At 42.6% G+C, this 26,034-nt stretch overlaps 1 protein-coding gene across 1 annotated transcript in view; it reads left to right on the top strand.

Moving 5' to 3' along the window:
• The window catches only part of MAP9 (microtubule associated protein 9), a gene marked incomplete at its 5' end in the record, with an annotated part of 78,190 nt that overhangs the window by 4,560 nt on the left and 47,596 nt on the right, over window positions 1–26,034 (top strand). The window contains 2 exons of the mRNA XM_081332535.1: window positions 19,415–19,496; window positions 20,756–21,277. Coding sequence (XP_081188661.1) covers window positions 19,415–19,496; window positions 20,756–21,277 — 604 coding nt within the window. The remainder of the gene's footprint in view (window positions 1–19,414; window positions 19,497–20,755; window positions 21,278–26,034) is intronic.

Here is a 26,034-nt window from a genome sequence, read left to right as displayed (position 1 = left end):
CTGATATAACTATTATTAAAACAACATTAGAAGTTATGTGTTTGTGATTAAGGTATAAAAGGATGGCTCTGAGAATAGATTGGGGCAATCTTGTCAAGCCGTCTCTCTGACTGCTCACACAATATCTGCCCTTTTTGCAATAAGTTAAGGTATGTAACTTTGGAACGTTGTTCTAAATTTTAATAAACCTCCAAATTCTAAAGCGAGATGCTTATGGTGTGTTGTCTCTTGTCTCTGACGGGTTTTTCCCCTGACAGTTTTGGTGCATTGTCTGGGAAAGGACACGTTGGAAGAGACTTGGTGTCTGGCCGGAGCCTCTGACCATCTCCAGGCTTGGACCCTAGGTAACCAGCTGTTCCTTTGCCAATTTCCACCCACACCTCCGCTTTGAATCAGAGGTAAGAGAAACCTTGGGACCCTGGTATCTTTATCCCCACATTTGGCTGCATAGGAAGGTCACTTCTTTCTATGCTTTGAGGATAAAGGAAGTTGTGTAAGTCTTGTTGTCTCTGGTGGGGCAACGATTGGCAGAAACCAGAAGTGCCACTGGAATCTGCCCAGCCGGGACCCAAAAGGGAGCTGACATTCCCAGGGACTGATCACCCCCTTGTAGAGTATGCCCTTGAGTTGTTTTTTGTAACCTTATTTTTTGAGGGATTTTGCTCCCTTGCTAGGTGACGCTAAGCAGAAAAAAGTGAGGGTCATGTCATTTTCAGAAGCTTTTCTGGCTGCTGGTGATTTGCAGATTGAGCTCTGAGATTGTCATTTTGATGTTTGTACTTCGGGATTTTATTCAAGCTGCATGAAGTGAAAGTATGTTCCTTTTATTTCCGCCCCTAGTTTACAGAGCTTTTGGAATGCAATTTGCTTTTTGTGTACTGTCTGATATTGTGCATTGGCTAGCTAGTGCTGGCAACACATTAATATCTTGAACCTGTCATTGATTTTTTCCTGTATTAAATTTGTTTGCTGGGGTATTGCATTCTATTGTTAATTGCCTGCTAGCTTTCCCCTGGGGTAGCATGATACTTCTCTGTTATTGCTGTCAATTCTACTGACAAAGAGGGAATGGGCCTTTTTCATAGATAAGGACTGTCTTGTTGGCAGGTCTCCATGTTCCTTTATCTCCCTGGGCTATTGTCTCTCTTGGTTGCCCTAGGGTTAAAAAAATGAAATGAAAAAGAAAAAGAAGGAACAAAGAAACAAACATGGGATTTTGCTCTCAACCATGATTGAAGTGAGTGTGTTGAGATATACATACAGTAGGAAGCTGTATAAAGTATGAATGACTGATTGAGAGATAACAAAGTGTAACCACAAGCATTTTTAGCCTGTTTGGACAAGGTACTGTTACATAACTCCATGTCTATTCACGTATTTACAACCTTTGCTTTCCTTAAAAGGGTCTTTGTTTTTGCTCTAATCTACAACCTTTTGCTATGTGATGGGAAGTTCCCAGTTTGGAGGGGGTGAGGTTCCTGAAAGAGGGATGGTATGAAAGCCCACTTGGCTTTCTATGATGCCCAGGGAGCCCCAGTGGAAAAACCTAATAGAGCAATAAAGGAGGAATTATATCCAACTTTGCAAATCCTTTACCTGTGCATAGCCCCAATTGAGCAGCTGCAGGTTAAAATGAAACAAAACAAAATTGTAACATGTTTGGTCAGCCAGAAAATTACGTGGGCTTCTCAACTTGAGCTTAGAGTGGTGGGAAATGGGTAGGCAGTGGTTAGGGCCCCCAATCATATTTTTGATTGGAATCAATCATTGAGTTTTCTCATTTCTTGGAGAACAAGCCATGAGTTGCCTAAGGAAGGAAAAAGAACCTCCACAGGTCTAGAAATTTTATGTAACCCCCCACCCCCACCCCGGCTCTGAAAGAAACAGTAAGTTGCAGATTTTTGTGAAGTAAGTGGAAAAAATAGGCATAATTACCTAGAACAGAGAAGTTAGAAACAAGGCTAACAGCAAAGCACCTCCACCAACCAAAAAGAGGGATTTTCAAACAACACACTCATGGAACAGGTGACTAATACCATTGTGGTATGCAATACATGTTCCATATATGTGCTTATGCCCAAAGAACAACCAAACTATATATGCATTAGATGTAAACTATGTAAACTACTGGAGGAAAAAGTAAGGAACTTAGAGGCAACTCTAGCCAAACCCCAACATACAAAAGAAAGCTCTACCCAAACCAAACCAATTAATGAACAAATAACTCCCAGAGGATTTGACCCTACTGATAAACCCTTGGAGGAAGACATAGAAGGAAACACAATACTCAAAGAAATAAACAGCATACAACTAACAACCCCCTTCTGTCCAATCCAACCCAACCAGAAACAGCCCCACTAAAACTGAGCAATCAATTTCTCCCCTTAGATGGAAACACGCAGACCCACAACCTCTCCCTCAAAGAAAACATGCAAAGAAACAACTTAAATTGCCCTAAAAAGTCACTTCAAATATCCCTTAAAAAGTCACATCAACAAACACACCAGAGATAAACAAAAAAGCACTCCAGACTGCAGCCTCCCCAAAATGAAGGTGAGTGTTGGTAATAGGAGATTCTATCCTCAAAGGAACGGAATCATCCATCTGCAGACCGGACATACAATCCAGGGAGGTATGTTGTCTCCCTGGAGCAAAAATCAAAGATGTGGTTGAGAATCTAACCAAAATAATTAGGTTTACAGATTACTACCCTTTCCTCCTCCACCACATTGGGATGAATGACACAACAAAGAACCTGAGTACAATAGTGAGAGATTACAGACAACTGTAATAATGTTACAGTTAAATAAAGTTAAGAAGCTAGAAGCACAAGTAGTGTTCTCATCTGAACTCCCAATGAAAGGCCAACACCCATTGAGGGAAAAAAGAATTTAGAAATAAATCATTGGCTAAAGGGTTGGTGTTGCCAAGAAAACTTTAGTTTCCTGGATCATGGACTGCATTTCCTATGCGAAGGACTCTTGGCAAGGGATGGACTGCACCTCATGAAAAAAGGGGGAAATGTACTCAGAAAAAGACTGGCCCAACTCATCAGGAGGGCTTTAAACTAAAATTGAGGTGGGAGGGTGACCAATCTTTAGAATCTGTAGAACCCAAAACCAATCATAAATCCCAAGAAAACAAATCAAATAATGAAGTAGGCAGAGACGAGAAAAAAGAAAAACCCAAACAACCATCAGGAGATGCAGGAAACATACCCACAAGCAGGCATAAAAGTCTTAAATACATATATACAAATGCTCAATGCTTGGGGAACAAACAGGGCAAACTAGAAGCAATAGTACACGAGGAAGGGTATGACATAGTTGGCATTACAGAAACCTGGTGGGATGAAACCCATGAATGGAATGGACTGTTGGATAGATACAAATTGTTCAAAAGAAACAGGTCTACAAAAAGAGATATGTAAGAGAACACTACATATCTACAGAAATGCACATGGTCCAAGATAAAATCTCTCCAGTATGTATATAAAAGGTAAAGTTTCCCCCGCACATGCGTGCTAGTCATTTCCGACTCTGGGGGCCAGTGCTCATCTCCGTTTCAAAGCCAAAGAGCCAGTGCTTGTCCGAGGACATCTCCGTGGTCATGTGGCCAGCATGACTAGACGCCAAAGGCGCACGGAACGCTGTTACCTTCCCACCATAGTGGTTCCTATTTTTCTACTTGCATTTTTACGTGCTTTTGAACTGCTAGGTTGGCAGAAGCTGGGACGAGTAACAGGCACTCACTCTGTTACGCGGCACTCGGGATTTGACCCGCCAAACTGCCGATCTTCTGATCTACCAGCTCAGCATCCTAACCCACTGAGCCACCGCGTGTATATGGGTCAATACAAAAGAGAAAAAAAGTGACATTTTTTATATTACAGGCCACCCAACCAATTAGAAGAAATAGGTGAACTCTTTGCCAACCAGTTAACAAATGTATATACCACAGTAGTAATAGGAGACTTCAACTATCCAGATATCAACTGAGAGACAAACTCTGCAGCGAGCGGAAGATGAAAAAGATTCCTGACCAACCTAGCTGATAACTTTGTCATCCAAACGGTGGAGGAGAGAACTAGACATAAAGCCACACTGGACTTAATTCTACCTAATAGAGAAGAAGGGATAGAGGGAATTGAAGCTGCTGGAACCTTGGGCGAAAGTGACCATGTTATACTGGAATTTAATATAACACAAACACTAGCAATAGAAAACAATCCAACCAGTATCTTGAACTTCAAAAGAGCTGACTTTAACAAACTCAGAGAGAACCTAGGAAAGATTCCATGGATGAAAATCCCAAAGGGGAAAACAACCCAAGAAGCATGGGAAACTCTAAACAATGCAATCATAAAAGCACTGACCAGCACAATACCACTGGAAAAGAAAAAGAAGAAATTCAAGAAGAAACTAGCATGGCTGCATAAAGATTTCTCTGACAAACTGAAAGACAAAAAGGACAAATATAAAAAATAGAAAGAGGGGCACATAACTAAGGCCAATTATCAGCAGACAGCCAGAACATGCAAAGGTGAAGTCAGGAAAGCAAAGGCTCAGAACAAACAAAGACTTGCAACAGAAATCATGGATAATAAAAAAAGTGTTTTCCGCATATTAGTAAAAAGAAAAAAGTCAAGGAAACTTTAGGTCCACTAAAGAGAGACTATGGCAAAAAAATAACAGACAACAGGGAGAAAGCAGAGCTGCTTAACTCATACTTTGCATCAGTCTTCACACAGAAAGAAACTATAGCCCAACATACCCAAAAAAACACTGCAAAAGACATACTAGAAACAAAAATCAAAATAAGCAAGAAAATGGTAAAAGAACACCTATCCGACCTTGATGAATAAAAAATCACTAGGACCCGACAGATTACATCCCAGAGTTCTGAAGGAGCTGGTAGATGTTATCTCAGAACCATTGCACCACATCTTTCAAAAATCCTGGAGCACCGGGGTAGTACCTGAAGATTGGAAAAGGGCTGATGTGGTTCCCATCTTCAAGAAAGAGGGGGGGGGGGAAATGGACCCAGGAAACTACAGCCCAATCAGTTTAACATCAATACCTGGGAAGATCCTAGAAAAGATAATCAAAAAACTGATCTGCAAACAACTAGAAGCAAATAAAGTTATAAACAGTAGCCAGCATGGGTTTGTTAAAAACAGATCATGTCAAACCAATCTTATTTCATTCTTCAACAAAGTGACTAAACTAATAGAATTCCCCAGAATTCTCTTCATGGTGGCACACACAGCACACCTTTTAACATAGTTTTCTACATCCCATTTCAAACCTGGCCACCAAAACTGCTGACAAATCAAATGCAGCATTTTCAAATAGCCAAAGTGTCCAGCTTCTTTCACATCATGACTGCGCTGGAGACCATGGAGGGGGAGGGTTTCAGGCAAATACAGTTTTCCCCCTTTGTAAGCCAATCCGTCCCTACACGTCAGGGTAGTCTGATTGTCCTTAAACCATCGATCGTTGAGGAGTTCCTGCTTTAGCTTTCTTGTCCCAGGATCATCTGAATTTGGGACTCTTGAAGATGGGACTCTTTGGGGCGTTAATTGAGACACAATTTGCGGTGTAGGTATAATTGATTCATTAATCTCTTCACGCTGGCTCTTGTACTGAGGCAACCTTGATAGGGCGTCAGCTAAAAAGTTTTTTTCCCCTGGTATATACTTTAGGGTGAAATTAAACTGATTAAAATACTGCACTCACCGTACTTGCTTACAGGAAAGCTTGTGAGGGGTTTTCAGTCCCTTTAAGTTTTTGTGATCAGTCCATACTTCAAAAGGTACCTTGCTCCCTTCTAGGTAGTGCCGCCAGTTTAACAGAGTCCAACGAATTGCAAAGGCTTCTTTATAATGATAACTTTATTGTCACTTTGAATGTACACCAATCGGCATACATCAAAATGAAATTTCGTTGCATACAGCTCTCAAAGGGTCACCACCTCCGATATATATTTCTTGTTCGTGGCCCGCTCAAATTTCACATTGTCCATTTTAGTCTCTAGGGAGTGAACGATGGCACACAGGACAGATGGAAATGGGGCTCCATGTGGATTAGCCCTTAAATTCGTTTGTATTCTGACAACCTCGCCTTCTTTCCTTTTTCTGATCCTGACTCTTCCACCTTTTCCTTAAAGAGGCCTTGCTTCTTTTCGCCCCTGGAGCACGCTGCCGCCGCCACCAACTCCTCCAAAAGCCTCTCTCTCTTCCTCTGGGCCTGCTGACAGCCTTATCCAGTTCCTTTGCTCCATAAGCTCCAGGTCCTCTCCTCCTCTGCCTCCTCTAGAAACAGCCCATGCCAGCAAAGATTGTCGGTCGTATGTCGTATGTTACCTTAGTTCCACCATGTTGCTCAAACACATTAAAATTTCCTGATCATGTGGCCTATAGCCCTTACTATTCCTCCCAAAACTATTTGCCTTCAAGAGCCAATGCAGCCGCAGCCATTCCAGGCGCCGCCATCTTTATCTCACACTCCCCACCTTCTCTCACAGTGTAGGCACAGGGCTGCAGGACTCCCTCATGGTTCTTTTGCAATAGTACAGCTCCGACTGCCACGTTGCTGGCATCAACTTGGATCACAAAGGGCTTCCCCGGGCAGGGGTGCTTTAGGACCGGCTCGACCGCAGTCTTTTCAAATTCTCAAAAGCAGTTTGACAGTTCCTGGTCCATGTTAGTAGCTGGCCCGGTCATGGTTTTCCCCCATCTTTGCTAGTTTTTAACAAATCCATGAGAGGTAAAGCAATTTTGGCAAATGAGGGGATGAATTGATGGTAAAAGTTGGCAGACCCAGAAAGCTTTGAAGCTGTTTGCGAGTCTTTGGGGGTTGCCATTCAATTATGGCTTTCACTTTTCTAGGATCCATTTCAATGCCCTCACAGGAAATTCTATAGCCCAAATAATCCAGTCGGGTCTGATGGAATTCACACTTCGACAATTTAACATATAGTTTGTCATTCAACAATTTCTTTAACACCTCTTGCACTACTTTCACATGGTCAGCCATATTCTTGCTGTATATCAGGATGTCATCAAGATACACCAAAAACCCCTTGTACAAATGATCGTGTAGCACCTGGTTGATCAGCTGCATGAAGACAGCTGGAGCCCCCTGTAGTCCAAATGGCATAACTTTGAACTGGTAGCTGCCCATAGGACAGTTAAAAGTGGTCTTCCATTCATCTCCTTTTCTTATTTGTACTTGGTAGTATGCTTCCCTTAGGTCTAATTTAGTGAAGATGCACCCCTTTGCTAGATAGGTTAGTAGATCCTTCAGGAGGGGGAGGGGATACTTGTTTTCTATAGTCACAGCATTTAACCCTTTATAATCCACACAGAGATAAAGCAACCAGTCTTTTTTCTCTTTAAATAACACTGGAGCCCCCACCTGGGATTTAGCTGGTTCAATGAAGCCTCTCGCTAGGTTTTTGTTCACATATTGTTGTAGTTCCTCCATTTCGAGAGGGGTCATTGCGTACATTCTCAGCCTTGGGAGTTTGGCTCCCGGTAATAGTTCAATGGTGCAGTCATTTGGTTGATGAGGTGGCAGGATGTTGCACTCTTTCTCACTAAACACCTCCACCAAATCCCAGTACTCGCCAGGGATGAGTGACTTGCCTGGCTGGGGAAAGGCAGCTATTTTTGTTGATTCTGCAAATGGCTTAGGCCCTCCAATAACGTCAGCAGAATCAAGAGGGGGTTTGGGCCCTATGGGCAATCTAATAGTCCTCATCCCCTTTTCCCACCAGATAAAAGGTTTCCACTTGTCTAATTCAGGCTAGACCTAAAATCACAGCTTCAATCATCTTCGGAGCCACCACAAAACAGATGAACTCCCAATCTTCACCTATTTCTAAGCATATAGGTTCAGTTAGATGGGTGACTAAAGGTCCTCCCATTAAAGAGCCATCTGCATGTTTAAACCTCATGGGCTTGGAGAGCAATCTTGCTTGTATACCCATCTTAAGGGCAATTGGCAAACTGATAACGCACCAGGAACATCCTGAGTCCACCAGCACTTTCAGGTCCATTTGTACCCCTATCTTAGGGACTATGAGCTTAGCAGCTAGTGAAAAAAGCGGAACGGGTTGACTCACCATTGGATTGTTCTCCCCGTTGTCGCTGTTGTAGGAGGGCAGGGAGATGGTAGGTCCGTCTTGGACCTTGTTGCTCTCCTGTGTGGGTGACGTGACCTGGGTGACAGGTTCTTGCACGATCCAGCTTGATTTTTCTTTTGCCGGCTGTTGTGCTGGTTTCTTCCTTCTCGGTGGTCCTGATCTACCCCCCTTGTTGGGGGTATGGGATGGGACAATTCACCGCCTGGTGTGCCTGTTGTCCACACCTAAAGTATTTGATTGGTGTGCCAGCAGGTGGTTTGGGGGATTCCACAGCCACAATGGCTGGGGGTCTTCATGGAAGCGGCCGCCTGGTCTGCTTTGGTTTTGGTCCGGCTTCTGGAAGAGACAGTTTCTTGTAATGAGCAAGCTTGGCATCTAGTCTCACTGTCTCCTGATACCACTCTTGCAGTTGATCAGGGATAGCCCAGTAGATGCAGGCCTGGGAGAGGTGATCATCTAGCCCCTCCTTGAAGTGATGCACTAGAGATTGCTCAGGACACCTTTCAGTCTGGCCTGGCACCTTGCAAAACTCTTGCACATATTCCAATGCAGGTCTGTTGCCTTGCTTTATCTTGTGAATTTGTTTCTCAGCTTTGAGGATTGGTCCTTGAACCTGGCCCTCAAATCCAGGAGGAAGAGATGGAGATCCATCAGTTCAGGTGCCTGCTCGTTGTACAAATTGTTTAGCCACTCAGATGCTTCCCCTTCCCCAATGTTGTTGCTGCAACAACATTGACCATAGCAGCTGGATCTGGGTAAAGATTGGCATTTCAATTCATATGGAAATGTACTTGATTAAGGAAGAAAATCAGCTTCTCCAGTTCACCATCGAAAGCTGCCCTAAGGAGTGGTGCCATCATGGGCTGCTTCCCGCCCATTGCTGCTGAACTCCTAGCAGTTGTTGACCTCCCAGCAGCAGCTGCTGAACCCCCAATGGCTGTTGACCTCCCGGCAGTGGCTGTGGCATCCCCAGCTGCTGCAGGCCCCCCAGCAGCTGCTGTGCTCCAACCTGTCATTGCCTGTTCAACAGGTTGCGCAGCTGCTGGATCAAATCGCGTTGAATGTCCACCTTTGGATCTTCTCTCTGCACTGGCCTCGGCCTTGGGCTTCATCGATGGTGATGCTCAAGTCTGTGTGACCGATAGTAATAACAGTCAGGGATCTCATGATGTCGGTAACAATCCAGGCTTCAGCAGTATCAATGGCAGCTCGGGCTTCGGTAGCGAGGGCATCTCTCGGGGCTGTCATCATAATTTCGGTGTCTGTGGCTATCATGACGGTAGTGCCTGTCAGGAGATCGCAATCTTCTCAGGTGGCTGGGGCTCTTCTGCCAGGAGTAGCGCTCTGGGGTCCTCAAGGAGTGATGCCATCCCAGGCTGCTGCGTTCTGAATGGCGGCCGGGACTCCTCTTTCGCACTGGGCTGGAGGTTAATGCTGGTGGTTTTGGATGCGGGGAAGCTGCTTGTGCTCTGTCAGTGGGGCTAAGGCTTCTCTTGGGCACCAACTTGCATCGATCTGGCCAGTCATTGTGTTCACTTGCATGCGAGGAATGGGAGAGTTGTTCCCCGCTTCTTACTTCCACCCCCTTGAACCTCTCTACTAATTTCTCTACCGATTGGTTCCAGACTTCAGACAGGTACTTCCATTCCCCAGAGTCCTCAGTGGCTGCCAATCTCTTGGCTCCTCAGCTGGCCGGGGAGCGTGATTCTCGAGAGGCCCCTGCCTGCAAGTCAGCCTCAGATGCTTTTGAAGAGCTCATCTTTGGCAGGGTTGCCTCGAGATGCTTGGAATCTTTGCTGGGCAGGGTCCACTCCGAGGACAAGATCAGCTCCCACATCTTTGGCCTGGCTCCCATCTGCAAGGCTTCCAAGCTTTATTTCTTTGCCAGTGCGATGGCTTCCACTCCCTCCACAGTGGCAACAGCCATGGCCAGGGTGCTAGTTACATCGCACGACATATCACGCCTTGCTGGCAATGGGGTGGGCGCAGTTTTGGCGTGATACATCTGGCCCATGGGCCAGCAGTTTGACATGCCTGCTTTAGGACCTCAATCGGTGAATCTGCTTCCTCTAGTTTTCCTTTTATTTTCTGGGTTGCTACTTCCTTCTTTGTAGCCATGTTCTGGGTTTGTAAATTTAGATTAGAAAATTGTTCTTTTATCTCCTTTGTGTTATTTCTAGTCTCATTACAAGCTAAAGCAATAGTCTCTTGTATTGATTTTTTTTTATTGAAAAGTTTTACAGTACATTTTTTAAATTGCCCCCCTTCCCCCCAACCCTCCCCTCCCCTCCCCAACTTCCCAGAGCTGAACACAGGGTATAAACTTACAAACTTAAGCTAAAATATGCTAACAACAAAAATAAGACATTAAATTCTATCACACTTTAACTCTCCATAAACATAACTATATTACTAACAAATAACAAATAACTACCGTATTTTCCGGCGTATAAGACGACTGGGCGTATAAGACGACTGGGCGTATAAGACGACCCCCTACTTTTCCTGTTAAATTATAGGGTTTGGGCTATACTCGCCGTATAAGACTACCCCACTGCATACAAAATCTGCTAGGATTGGGTGGGTCAGCTCTCCCTCCCTGCCTGCCTGCCCAGCCCTCCCTGTCTCCAAGACGCAATTTTTTTAAAAAAATCCCATTTATATCCCGCCCTTCTCCAAAGACTCAAGGCAGCTTACAATCTAAAGCACAAATCAATGTGCTTAGCAATGTACAAAGTACACTTCCGGCATCCAGAGCCTGCCTGCGTTTCTTTAACTTCCACATGCTTCCGACTCTCGACAACTTCAGCATTGTAAACCTTGCTGCTGTTAGTATCCTGGGTGACTCTTCTCCAAACCCCTTCTACCCCAACCCGGGTGAAAACGCTAATGTGCTCCCAGTGTGTGCCTATCCCTCTCCAACCAAATGCCCCCCCTCATCCGTATCTGGCTCCAGCGGGCTCCTCCACACGTCCCAGGGCCGCCCTCCAGCAATCCCCGGCTCTGGTCCATCTGACACCGATGGAAAACAGCTGGCCCTTGCCTCCAGCGCACAGGCTATAGCATGCAGTCCCGGCACAGGTCCGTCGGCAGGCAAGGAACAGCTAGCATGTTTTGTAGTGCCCAGGCTCCCTGTACGGCAAGGCAGACTGGGCTGTCCTCCTGAGTGCCTGCGGGGTCCTCAGCAAAGCCCCGTGATGCAGGTGCGTGCAAACGCCGTGAAGCAGCTGGTCGTCGGGTTTGCAGAGCCAGGAACCGGCGATCAGCTGATAGTCGGGCTTGCTGATTACGGGCGACCTCCTCCCTTGTTTGTCGGAGCGCCGGGTCATGGAGCGAGCCGTGTGCAGTGGGGGGGGGTGAGTAGGTGAAGCAGGGCTTGTTTTTGGAATGAGACCCCCTGCATAGTGTCGGGCCTGCAGGGCTCAACAACAGACAGCAATTTTGTGATTCTCTCCCCCTTCCTCCCCCCCTATCAATGAGCTGCCGAGGTTGCCTGTGTGTGTGTATGTGTGGAGGGGTGTTGCCTCTGGTTTTTCCTGTAACATCGGACAATAAAACTGCCCCTAACCCTAACACCCGGCGTATAAGACGACCCCCGACTTTTGAGAAGGTTTTCATGGGTTAAAAAGTCATCTTATATGCTGGAAAATACGGTAATAATACATCGTATAAAACCACTACTTATTCTCTTGTATTGATTTTAACATGGAGAGAATTTCTTTCTGATCTTCATCCATATTTTCTTGGTGATATGTCAAACTGAAGACTTTGGGGACAGGTGTTAGAGATGGTTTTTTACCATTTAAAGCTGAGTATGTGACATCCAGAGGGACGCGGTGGCTCAGTGGGTTGGGACGCTGAGCTTGTCGATCGGAAGGTCGGCAGTTTGGCGGGTCGAATCCCGAGTGCTGCATAACAGAGTGAGCGCCTGTTACTCGTCCCAGCTTCTGCCAACCTAGCAGTTCGAAAGCACGTAAAAATGCAAGTAGAAAAATAGGGATCACTCCGGTGGGAAGGTAACAGCGTTCCGTGCGCCTTTGGCGTCTAGTCATGCCGGCCACATGACCACGGAGACGTCCTCAGACAAGCGCTGGCTCTTCGGCTTTGAAACGGAGATGAGCACCGGCCCCTAGAGTCGGAAACGACTAGCACGCATGTGCGGGGGAACCTTTACCTTTACCTTTTATGTGACATCCATTTCATTTTTTGTAGGTGGTCTTTATAATAAAAAAATGTGAAGGGGAAAGAAATTCAGATGTAGGGACAGGAATTCAGACGAAGGAAAAAGAATTCAGACCTGAGTCGATAGAGAGCTTTGAACCAGCCAGGCAGCCTCATCTCCAGAAAAAGAACTCCCCCGAGCACTGCCCACTGAACTTTTATTCACCTCCAATCTTACAAAAAACTACATCAGTCTCATACCAAATAGGATACATAGAAATAATTGGATACTCAGGTGCTTATGAGATCACACAAAAACAAGATAGCATAAGATGCATGTGAAGTCTTTATCATAGCGTTTCCCAAACCTCCCACATGCCAGGCCCCCCTCCCAGCCAGGAGAGTGTTCTCTGCACTGAAGCTACAGAGAGGCCCAACTAGGAAGGCACGGAAAGGCTGAAAGGTGAAAAGCCAAATTCTTGGGAGACCAAATTCTGGCCGTTCCCACATGTCCCCTTTTTTGTGTAATGACAGAAGCAGAATGCTTGAGATAAGCTTGCATAACATGTAAATCTTTGGCATTGAAGGTAGAGGTGTGAGATCGTTTAACAAAAAGCGAATGGCATAATGCCAGCAAAGAGGGAATACATTGAATACAGCAACACAAACTAATCAATATAACTATAGTTAAAATACCATAAACAAATAAATGTTTAAGCGAAGCTAAATCTGGTAGCCATAGAAAAAGCATTTTCCTAAGTCTATAAGTTGGAAAGCCCCAAGAATACATAGTATCATAGGTAGTGGATATATTAAAATTGGTAAAAAGAGTATAATTTTGAATAGTAGTAGCTGGAGCACAGACAGGAACAATGCAAAAGCTAATAACTTCATGAGCAGAAGCAGACATTTTTATAAGCAAAAATTCTCTGACTAGAAATATTGGCCAGTTGTAGCTACAAATTGAATTGTCCTCTATTTGCTAAAACTTCATGAATTCCTACAGATGAAAAAATAAAAAAAACCAAAAAAAACACAGCAACAGTCCAAGTGCTGAATTGGTGTTAAGTTGAGCGATAATAAATGCCGACAGGAATAGTTGTAAGGTCACAAAGGGCATCTGCGCCGAGTGTTTTTAACATTCCCCATGTTACTGGTGGCTGAGTTCCTGCTGGCCGCGAAGGTCTTTTACGCCTTCGTGGTGTTTCACCCACTGGGTTCGGGTTCAATGTCAGGGCTGGATTGAATTCTGGGAGCGGACTGCTTAGCCTCTGGTGCCAGCTCATGTTTGGCTCGGAATGGCTTCACACATCTGGCAGGCACCCACACCGGTCCTGTAGGAGTAAGAATAGATGCAAAACCCCTTCCCCAAGTAATCAATTCAGCTGGTCCCTTCCAGGTTGGCTCGGGCAGCTCCTTATATAGCACTCGTAGTCGTTCCAGGGAAAGCTCCTTCCTAAAATGTCTCTCTGCAGGAGTATAAGCTTGATTAGTGATAGTTAAATGATTCAAAGTAAATAGCAATACTGGAATCAAGGATTTAAGATCTGAGGGAGTAATTCCCCTTTCTTTTGAATGTTTAAACAACAAAGCTTTAAATGTACCATGTGCACGTTCCACTATAGCTTGGCCTGAGCTATTGTATGGAATGCCATGTCGGAGAGAAATATCCCAAGTGCTGCAAAATTGAAAAAAAACATTAGAAGTATACGCAGGAACGTTGTCAGTCTTTAAAACAAGTGGTCGTCCCATGACAGCCATGGCAGCAAGAAGGTGCTGAATAACATGAGAGGTAGTTTCGCTGCGAAGGGGGGTAACCCACACATCTGTTCCTCTTGGATTAATAGCATCAAAGGGAAAAGAGAGGGGGGAGGAAGAGCAAGAAGGACAGGCTGAGATAATATCACCAGCCTGAGAAAGTGGAATGTTAAAGGTAGCATGAAGAGATTTAGCATTCTGGTGAAAATAGGAATGGTTAGTCAAAGGGTAAGCCTCCTTAAGAAAATGGAAAACCACATCGGCTCTATGGTTGCCATCAGGAATAGTATCACGCAGGAAAGTTTGAAAAGTAAGGAATAAGGAAAGTAAATTACGATCCAAAAGTGGAGACAGGTAAGCAAAGGCAATATGATTAAAAAGATTGTCCACAATAAGATTAAAAGGAATCAAATCATGTAATTTAAAGGCTAAAATCACTGCAGAAAGTTCAGCACGCTGGGCTGAGGTTTGAGAAGCTGTGAACTTAGTTTGCCATTTTCCATTAATTTGCCAAACAAGCATCCCACGGGTATGAGATCCATCTGTAAATAAAGTAATAGCATTAGGAAGAAAGGTAGAAACCTGTGCAGATTGAAAAACAAAAGGTAATTCCTGTAAGAAAATCAAACGTTGGTCCTTGGGGGGGTTAAACAACACAGCTCTCACATAATCTACAAAGGCAATCGCATAAGTAGTAAACATTTGCAGAAAGAAATCATGCTGATCCTTGGTGCAAGGCAAATGAAAGACTAAAGGATGAAAGCCAGAATATAACACCTCGATGGGAAATACATTTTTAGCTGGTGTGTGTGTCAAATACAACCATTCTACAATGCAGATAGATTTAAGCGTTTCAGGAAAAAATAAGATAGCAGTTGGCTGTAACAATCCTAAAAGAGAAGCTCTGTTAACCATAACTTTGCGAAAGGCAGAATTGATTTGATGAAGGCAATGTTGCATCGCCGTGGAGACTGGAATCTGCGCGTCAGGGGTTAAATGACCTTGCAAGGCAATAAAAAGTGGACGCAACAAAGCAGTAGTTAACCCTAAAAATGGTCTAGTCCAATTAAGATCTCCTAAAAAGATTTGCAATTGTACCAGAGTAAAATGAGATGGAATGCACAGAGTTGAAACAAATGGAGAAAAAGAAGATTGAAGCATCCGATCACCTAAATATAGAAAGGGAGGTTTATTTTGAACCTTCTCAGGGGCAATGACAAGTCCCGATTTAGTCAAGATTTCCTGTAAGGTTAGGAAACAATTAACAGGTAAAGGCTTTCTAGCAAGCAAGAAATCATCCATAAAATGGTAAGCAAAGCGTCTTTTGTCTTTGGCTGGATGAACTACAGCTACAAGAGCTGTGGCCAAAAGTTCTGTCTTATGAGATTCAGTTTCAATGTTCTGACACAAATCAATCATCAGAGCAATAGTTGTCTCAGGTTTGGAATCAATTGCTTTCAGGGCTGTTTTGCAGTTCTGATTAGTATTTTCAAATGCCAATTGTTTCATCAGAACATCAGCAGCACCTTCATTTTGAGCCTTTTCAGGGAGAAGCTCTCGGGTGGAATTGCTTTGCAACCCATTTTCTGTAACACTTCCTTTCAGCTCTTTGTGAACTGCAGATGGGACAGACTCATGGACTTGCTGATTTTGAGCGTTTTGGACCACAGGGCAGACAGCCATTAATGGCAATGCCTCCTGGACGTCCTCTGAATTTTCAGAGACCAATGCAGACTGCACCATTTGTTGAATAGCAGTCTGTGTTTGAGGCTGTTGAAAGTCCAAATTTTGCTGACTCTCAGAGCTCCACTGCCGTGAAGAATTATGATAAGACAGTGGTGGCTGAGGGTCTGGGGGATACAGGATTGGTGCCTCAGGAATTATTAATTTTGGAGGGTACAAGATTGGTGCCTCAGGAGTTATTAATTTTGGAGGGTACAAGAGAGGATTGGACCACTCAGTAATAGCTTTACAGCAGAGTTGCCAAGTATGTAGTACTGATACTGGAGTGGTTGCAGCCTGATGCAAATCTTTCCTAATTTCTTGCCAATCATAGGGATTAAGAGATCCATCTGCAGGATACCAAGGGCATAATTTACCAATAATCTTAACCAGCTCTTCTACATCCTCTTTATAAACTTTAACTGTTTGCTTAGTCCTTGTCAACAAATTGCAAAGGTCAGATACCTGTTTTTCCTGTCCTGTTGAAAGAGAAGTCCCCATATTTACCCCGTTGACTCCTTAAACGGAATGAATTGTTGAACTGACTTCGTTGACTCCTTAAATGGAATGAATAAGTTGGTCTTACCTCGTTGACCCCTTAAAACGGGATGAATTAGTTGAACGCGTTCGTTTAGCTCCTGCCGAGCGGAGGTAAGCCAGAAGTTACAGTTTGCCTCACAGCCGCACATGTATCACACCCTCACAGGCATAACGTCGGGCACAGGCATCACGTCGGGGTCACCAGATGAAGGGGAAAGAAATTCAGATGTAGGGACAGGAATTCAGACGAAGGAAAAAGAATTCAGACCTGAGTCGATAGAGAGCTTTGAACCAGCCAGGCAGCCTCATCTCCAGAAAAAGAACTCCCCCGAGCACTGATAAGCAGCCCCAAAGCTTTTTCCCCCTTTTCCCAGCTGCAGTCTTCAAAAGTGAAAGTTCCCAAGGATAGACAGCAAATCTGTCTAAATCTGGGCTTCAAACCAAGTCTCCTTTAGGCATAATAAATTGTAGTGCCATAATTTGCCACTCTATGTCATTAGTGCCGTTTTCCAGCTTTTTAAATCCAAACTTATAAGCTTTTCAAATCTCTTTTTAAAAAAAATCTCAAAAGCACTTTTAGTCCCTAAATTTCAAAGCCATATATGTGTTCTAATTCCAAATTAATTTTGTAATTTTCTGTTTCCCCCAAGTAATTAGTTCACCGCTTTTCTTTTCCTGAGGGAATGGGGTGGAAATTTCCCTTCCCCCTCTCATTGAGGAGGGTGCTTTGGGCAGTTTTTTCCAGGAAGAAAGAGTCACAAAGAGAGGATAAAATCTCACCCAGTTTCAACCACATTGCTGAAAGGTTGCTTGTTAGTGCTTATTGTCTTCCGTTGTCAGCAGCTTCTGACAATGTAGCCAGTCTTTCCCCCACCGGTTTGGAGGGCTTCCTCAGATCAAATGGAAGGGACACCACCCTCCTGAGATCAACAAGGGTCCCTTCCTTACTTGTCACCTCTAAAGGGTGACTTTCAACCCTTCCCAGGGTTCCCAGTGGGGCGAAATCAAACGTGAAAGATGGAGCCCTGTCTTCCTGTGTCTGTCCCACCGCATCGTCAAAACCAAAGCCAAAATCTTTACTGATTCTTTCTATTGCTGCCATATTTCATTGGGGATTCCATCAGTTCCTAGAGACTTCTGGACTGTTAATGATCAGAATGTTGATCTATCTTCATCTTCTAGTATTGGAGGTTCTTGAAAGTGGGGAATATCTTCTTAGTTATCTTTCATATTACATCTCTACTATACAGTATACTCCTTCCATTTTCATTTTATCTCCATCATATCAGCTACTATTCATCGGCATCCTTTAGCTTACCAATTTCAGTTTGGAACCTCCTTTTGAGTGTAGAGATCTTTGGTTTCTCTTCCCACCAAGCAATTTCCATGTTTATTCTGAGATCTAGTTATTCTCTTTTATTTCATTTTGAAAATCTTTTTCTCACAATCACTCTTTATCAGAGAGGTTTAGGACTTCAAAGCAGTGTTGATGTATTCTCTTAGCTCCCTCATCTTCCTTGGAGTCATGGAATACATTTTTGGCTTGGGAAGTTTCATCCTAGGTAGAATTTTGATGGAACAGCCTGTGGGGCAGTGAGGGGGCAATGCGTCACACTCCCTCTCACTGAACACCTCTATTCAGTTCCGATATTCCCTTGGAATGAGTGTCGCTCTGCTATCTGTTTGGATGCAGCTTTGACCACGTTTGGGATTTTTCATTGCCTCTCCCAAACAGCATTATGGGTCTGGCTTGCTTTTCCCCTGGGGGGGTGGGGCCGCGCTTCTCCAGCATCAAACGGTTTGCCTTCTTTCCCCAGTGGATCTTAGGTGTCCACTTGGTTACCCAGGACAACACCAGTATCATTGCCTTGGCCATTTTTGGGGCAACCACGAATTGAATGGTCTCTTAGTGCACTGGTTCAGTGAGGTAGGAGGCAGGCAACCCCCCTACTCTGGAGCCATTGACCTGTCTGAATTTTGTGGGCTGGCACAACTTACAACCCCAACGTTCGTACAGTCTGCAGGGTGACCAAGAATCTGGTGCATCCTGAGTATGAGTGCCTCTATTAATTTAATTACCCCTTCGCCCCCGAGTGGGGCACTCCAATTTTCACTTGGGCCAATAAAGGGCTGGTGGTTTCACTTACCATCGGGTTGTCCTCTCCCTTGCTATCGTTCTCATAGAGGTTCCGCTGCAAGTCTTCTGCAGCCAGAGTCCCCTCTCCTTCACTGTTCTGGGGCAAGACCTCAACGACCTGGCATGCCGCTCAGGATTTCTCTTTTCCCTTGCTGGACGGCTTTTTGGGTTTCAGAGGGGTCAGAGCCACCAGAGCTGTTCTGGGTGTTGGAGCTGGGCACATTGTGGCCCAGTGTCTATCCTGGCCACATCAGAAGCACAGGCCAGGTGCACACCTCAGGCTCTCAGTAGGGGCAAAGGATGATGGGGCAGGAGTCTTGTTACCCAGCGTGCACCTCTCTTGGCTCTTTTTTGGGCAGATCTCAAGTCTCCCACACCTTTTATACTCCTTTAGGTTTATCACCAGCTGGTACCAGTCATGGAGCCAGTCTGGTATTCCTCTGGGCAGGCAATGTGTAGTACAACTCTTGGTTCAACCCATCTCTAAAGTAAAGGGCAAGGAGTTGCTCTGGCCAATGCCTTAATCTTCCTGTGATCCTCCAGAACTCTCAGGTGTATTCTGTCACTGGGTGGCTCCCTTGCCTCATGTTGCAGATGTCGGCCACCAATCATCAGGTCTGCATGGTGTTGCCAAACTGGACCCTGACTTCTCCCAAAAAAGCATCAGGTTCCCCCAACTCAGGAGCTCCTTCGTCATGGAGGACCATCGCCCTCTCTGCAGTTTCTCTCTCAAGGTTCACCATGATTGCATCCACGTGGGCCTTGTCATTGGCATACATTGCCCCATGCTGGTCCAGGTGTGACCACACCTGGTTCAGGGAAAAACGCCAACTTCTCTAAACGCCTCTAAAATTTGCAACACTTCTATTTTTGAATTCATTCTGAAAAACATTTGAATAATGTTTTTATTTACATAATAATACTCTTTTATGTATTAATATATTGTAGGAAGAGCTACAAGAAGCACTTCTTGCTCGGGAAATAAAGCAGCAGACTGAAGAATATTCAGAAGACTTTGAAAGTGATGCATGTACGTTGAGGAAAACTTAACTGTTGTACTCTGTGGATTTCATTTTTAATACAGTTTCAATATATTTTTAATAAATATAGCTGGTGTTCATTGAGGAGCAGAGGTCCTGATCAGAGGTGTTGCATTATTTGGTACTCTTTCCATTCCTGTTTAACATCTACATGAAACTCCTCAGTGAGGTCACCTATAGCTGTGGCATGAGCTATCATCAGTATGCTGATGATAGCCAGCTACATAGTGAAGTAAGTGATGCTCCCAATATCCTGTTTTACTGTCTGGAGGTTGAATAGGTCTGGATGGGGAGCAACAGGTTTCAGCTCAACCCTGCCAAGACAAACTGGCTTTGGGTTTTAGGGTCAGCTGAATTTAGGAATTTATCACCTTTGGTTTTGGATTACATTTCTTCAGATCAACCCACTGCACAATCTGAGAGTCCTTCTGGATTTAAGACTCCTGCTCAAAGAGCAGCTTTGAATTGTATGCAGGTTGTACCCATCCCTGAATCAGGAGGCTCTATGTTTAATCACTGATGTCCTGGTCATCTCCTGTATGGATTACTGTAATGCACTATACATGGGGCTGTCTTTGTGGCTGTACGCAGAAGTTTCAGTTGCTGCAAAATGAAGCAGTACAAGCAGTTACATGCACACCTAGATTGTCCATAAAGCCTTACATGGCATGGGTACAGGTTATTTGATGGACCGCCTTTCCACAGTGACATCTATATGTGCCATCAGGTCTAGGAGAAGATGCTTGATACAGGTTTTCTCCAATAGAGAGTATTATCTGGCAGATCCAGCAATAGGATTGTGATCTCCTGGTAACTGTGCTGTATGGTTTTTAATTGTGTTTAACATTTGTGTTGTTTGCATGGTTGCTTCTTAAAAATGTTTTAATATATTTTTTATGTTTTAATTGTAATCCACACACAGTCATGAATATGAGATAGGTGGCTATATAAAGTGAATGAATGACTGAATGTGATATCATTAATACTCTCTTTTTATATGGAACTATAACAAGATGTACAATTTATGTTAATTGATTCACAGATAAAATTATTTTGAATTGCAACATACCATATTTTGACAATTGTTCCACATAATTTATTTATCACTTTGGAGAGGCAGTGTGATGATTTATGCCTGGCACCAGAAAGTGTGAAAAATGTGTTAAGTACACATTGCAGTCAAAATCATTCTTTCACTTTGCATCTGTTGCTCTTTCTTTTATACATTGAAATGTCAATCTTTCTCCAGACTCAGAAGAGGAATTTCCTGAATCTGAGGAAAACATCTGTCCTAAATCAGCAGTCTTTACAGTATCATCATCTAAGTTTAATCTTTGTAACAGGAACACTTTAAAAAGTGAAAGTGCCGATGACTTGTCTTCATTAGAGGAATATGAGGGATCTCAATATGTCTCCATTCTGGAGAGAAAGGTTTTGAGCAAAGAGGAGCAAACCATCCCCTTGTCACTAACTGAACATCCTGGATCATGTAAAAGGAACACAGCAAAACAATCCATTCCATTTGAAATATCTGTGTCAAATCACCATTCTTTCGGAAAAGAAACATCAGAAAATAAACATTTGATCAAAGACACCAAAGATGACACAATTATTGAAGAAAGGTCTGGTTGTGAAGAAGATTACAATAATATAGAGGAAACAATTAGGTATAAGTTGACCTTAGAGAAAAAGGATATGATCCAGTATAAAATGGAAAGCAAGCCAGTGCCAGAGTCAAGGGAGTTCAAGACTAAGGCTGTATCAGCATCAGGTAAAGGAAATGTATTTAAATGTTATTGCTTAAATTGTGCAATTTCCAGATTGTTAAAATTATTTTAAAGCAAAATAATTGGATAAATTGTTTTTATCTATATAAACAAAGTTTTAATTCTTTGAATATGTGTATTTGACAGAGAGAAAATCATTGTCTTTCTGTTAGACAAAATAAGTTTTATTTAATTTATTTACAAATTAAAGCATTGCCATTTTGCCATGTGATATAATGTAGGATTGCTTATAAGGCAGCATTATATAGGTAGTCCTCGATTTACAACAGTTCATTTAGTGATAGTTCACAGTTACAACAGCACTGAAAAAAGTAACTTATGACCATTTTTCATACTTAAGACCATTCCAGCATCCCCATGGTCATATGATCAAAATTCAGACACTTGGAAACTGACTCATTGACAGTTGCAGTATCCTGGAGTTATGTGATCACCTTTTGTAACCTTCTGACAAGCAAAGTCAATGAGGAAGTCAGTTTCACTTAACCGTGTTACTAACTTCACAGCTGTAGGGATTCACTTAACTGTGGCAAGCAAGATCATAAAATGAGGCAAATTCACTTAACAAATATTTAACTTAGCAACAGAAATTTTGGGTCAGTTGTAGTCATAAGTCAAGGACTACCTGTATTTAGATGCTGGGCATTGCTTTTTTAATTCAACATTGCACCATTCTGAATAATAGATTTTGTAAATGTTGCAAGATAATGTCCATCTGTGGATGGCCATTAGGAAAAGGTACAAAAGATAGAGCTCAAGATCAGCTCATGGCCACTGGCCTATAGCTGTCTTGCTGTACCTGCTACATCATTGGACCTCATTGCAATGGGTTACTAATGTAAGGTTTGCTATGTTCTAAATTATTAGCTAAATAAACCTCTGAGTCTTAAAGTAAGAATTATTGTCTTGTGTTGCTGTCTTGTGTTTCTTTCATTGGGTTTTTCCACGACACCAGGTTGCTTCTCTCTTTGATCAGTTTCCAACCATTGTTTCTTCTCCTGCCTTCTGGTGCTTTGGTGAATAACATGACACCCGCCCCCCTCTTCTTGGTGGCAGCACTTCAAATACTGGAATACTGCTATCATATCTCCCCTATTTCTTCTTTTCTTTAGACTAGCCAAATCCAAGTCCTGCAGCTGTTCTTCGTATGTTTTAGTCTCCAGGCCTTTGATCATCTTAGTTGCTCTTCTCTGAAATTTTTCCAAACTGTCAACATCTTTTTTCTAATATGGTGACCAAAATTGGTTGCAGTATTCCAAGTGTGGTCTTACTAGGATTTTATAAAGCAGTACTAATACTTCATGTGATCTTGATTCTATGCCTCTGTTTATACAACCCAGGATTGTATTAGCTTTTTTGGATGCTGCTGCACATTGCTGGTTCATAGTCAAGTGATCTTTCACTAGGACTCCAAAGTCCCTCTCACAGTTGCTGTTTTTGAGCCTGGTCTCACCTAGTATGTACTTGTACCTTTGATTTTTCCTGCCTAAAGGTAAAACTTTGCTTTTCTCCACATTGATTTTGTTGGATAGGGCCCATTGTTCAAGTTTTTCGAGATCTTTTTGGATCCTGAGTTTGTCTTCTTTGTTGGCTGCTCCTGCCAGTTTACTGTCATCTGCAAATTTAATGAGTTTCCCTTCTATTCCCTCATCTAAGTCATTGATGAAGATATTGAAGAGTACTGGGCCTAAGAGGGAGCCTTGTGGTACCCCACTGCTTACTTCTCTCCATGTGGATGTAGTGCCATTGTGGACTACTCGTTGAGTATGGTTTGCCAGCCAGCTACAGATCCATCTGGTGGTGATGTTGTCTATTCCACCTGTGCTTCTGGTCTGTAGTTTCCTGGGTCCATTTTTTCCCCTTTCTTGAAGATGGGAACCACATCAGCCCTTTTCCAATTCTCAGGTACTTCCCTGGTGCTTCAGGATTTTTGAAAGATGTGGTGCAATGGTTCTGAGATAACATCTGCCAGCTCCTTCAGAACTCTGGGATGTAATCTGTTGGGTCCTGGTGATTTATATTCATCAAGGTCAGATAGGTGTTCTCTTACCATTTTCTTGCTTATTTTAATTTTTGTTTCTATTTTAATTTTTGTTTTTTGTGTCTTTTGCCGTGGTTTTTTTGGTATGTTGGGTTGTAATTTCTTTTTGTGTGAAGACTGATGCAAAGAATGAGTTAAGCAGTTCTGCTTTCTTCCTGTTGCCTGTTATTTCCTTGCTATCTTCTCTCTTTAGTGGACCTATAGTTTCCTCGACTTTTTTCTTGTTATTAATATGTTGCAAGAAACTTTTTTAAAATTATCCTTGATTTCTGTTGCAAGTCTTTGTTCGTTCTGAGCCTTTGCTTTCCTGACTTCATCTTTGCATGTTCTGGCTGTCTGCTGATAATTGGCCTTAGTTATGTGCCCCTCTTTCCATTTTTTTGTTTTAGTCCTTTTTGTCTTTCAGTTTGTTAGAGAGATCTTTGTGCAGCTATGCTGGTTTCTTCTTAAATTTCTTGTTTTTCTTTTTCAGTGGTATTGTGCTGGACTGGGCTTTTATGATTGCATTGTTTAGAGTTTCCCATGCTTCTTGGGTTGTTTTCCCCTTTGGGATTTTCATCTATGGAATCTTTCCTAAGTTCTTTTTTTTATTTAAAAAGTTTTACAATACATTTTGGCTTTAATCCCCCCCTCCCCCACCCAACCCTCCCTATCCCTCTCCCCCATTCCCTCCTCCCCCCCCCGACTTCCCAGAGCTAAATACAGGGTATAAAATCAAAAAACAAACATAAGCACCCCTATGTTATCAGCAATAAACTATTAATTCTATCTCCCTCTAGCTCATGTAAAATGAATACAAACAATATTAATATTACAAATAAAGTAAAAAAGAAAAAGAGGAAAACAGAAAAAGAGCTTTACTCAGAATAGATTTTCTTAATCCCAGTCCTTATTCATATTAATTTCAAAAAAAAGAAGAAAAAAAACAACCTTTCACCTACTATTTACATTCTCCAACCTTTCTCTAATTTAAACAAATTCTCAGTTACGCGCCAAAAGCGCCTATCTCTATTAACCTTAATAATCTCCAACCAAACTAAACCATGATCAAAAATAATTCTTGCATGTATCACGCCAAATGTCTCGCAGTTAATAAAAAGAGTAGAAAAAAAAGGTTTAAGCAGTCTGTAAGACAACTTGTTGTTAATTAGGAGCTTGCATACCCATTCTTAGTTCAACACATACTTTTAGTCCATAACCCTAATATACTTTTCTAACAAGCAAATAACATCAATCTTAAATTGTGTTAAATATTTAAAAAAAAACTTTCTTTCTCCTCTATGATAAATTTAATCCATTGACATTCTAATTTAAAAATTTAATCATCAATCTTAACGCCCCAAAGCTTTTGGAGCACGTCTGTGATGACCCCCAAAACTTCTTTGGACCGCGCCCCTCCCACATCTTCACTGTAAGTACACTTTGGAGATTCCATAACTTTCTGCTGGTCTTGCTCTTGCTCTCGTCTCGCTCTTCTTAGGGCGGCACGAATCATCCTCTGGCCTCCTGCAACATCCGATGAAACTGTATCTTGATCCCCTCCAACACCATTGACCTCTATCTGTCTATCTGCAACATCTTGAAGCTTTCCCTCGCCGTATCCCTTTACAGCTTCCAAAAATGATAGGGGGGTTGCTTTTAACACATTGCTATAAAAATCACGTGCCTGGGCCACAGTAACCAGACGATGTCTTTTACCTTCATGCGTCACCACCAGTCCAACTGGAATCTCCCATCTAAACTTAATATCACATTTCTTAAGTTCCTGTACAAGAAATGCAAAATCTTTCCTTCTCCTTAAAATCTTCGGAGGAATCTCTTTTAAAACCAAGACTTCTTGCTCAGCCACTACCAATTTAGTATCATAAGCAGCTTGAATGACTTCATCTCTAATTACTCTCTTTGTAAAATAGACCACCACATCTCTGGGTAACTTCCTCTGTCTTGCAATCCATGAATTTACACAAAAAATTTTGTCCATATTTCCCTCAATTTCAGATGCCGGCTGGCCCAATACCGCTTCCAGAGCCTCAGAAATCAGCTGCTTTAAATCTTCTTTACAATTCTCCTTTAAACCCCTGATTCTAATAGCATACTGCATCTGATGATACTGAACAAGGCTCAATTCTCTGTCCATTTTATCCCTTTCCTAAGTTCTTAATGAGTTTGTTAAAATTAACTGTTTTCAATTTTAAGACAATCGTTGGATTGTTTTCTGTTGCTAGTGTTTGCATTATATTGGATTTCAGAATGATGTCACTTTCACTCAAGTTTCTGGCAACTTCAACTCCCTCTATCACTTCTTCTCTATTAGTGAGAATTAAATCCAGTATATGTATAGATACATTGTATTATTTCAACAGAGTTTTGTACATATATATGTGAGATATGTATATGTACAAAACAACAGTCAATGATTTATATAACTTAAAGTATTAAAAGTAGAGAAGAGAAAAATGTATTGTATCCACACTAATTACAATTTAGGATGTCAATATTACAAGGATAAAATGTTGAGTACAACGGAAAAAAGAACTGCTGTGATTCACATCAAAGTATTTTTGGTATGGTAAAGTATTCAAACATAAGCTGGTTACTTAATATTATAGTCGGCATTTATTTATTTAGCTATCTATTTATTTATATTCCACCTTTATTATTTTTATAAATAACTCAAGGCAGTGAATACACAATACTCCT

Source organism: Vipera berus, assembly GCF_964194415.1.
Source record: "Vipera berus genome assembly, chromosome: 7".
NCBI lineage: Eukaryota > Metazoa > Chordata > Lepidosauria > Squamata > Viperidae > Vipera > Vipera berus.
The sequence above is the reverse complement of the archived record's forward strand: the minus strand, read 5'-3'. Positions and strand labels throughout refer to the sequence as shown.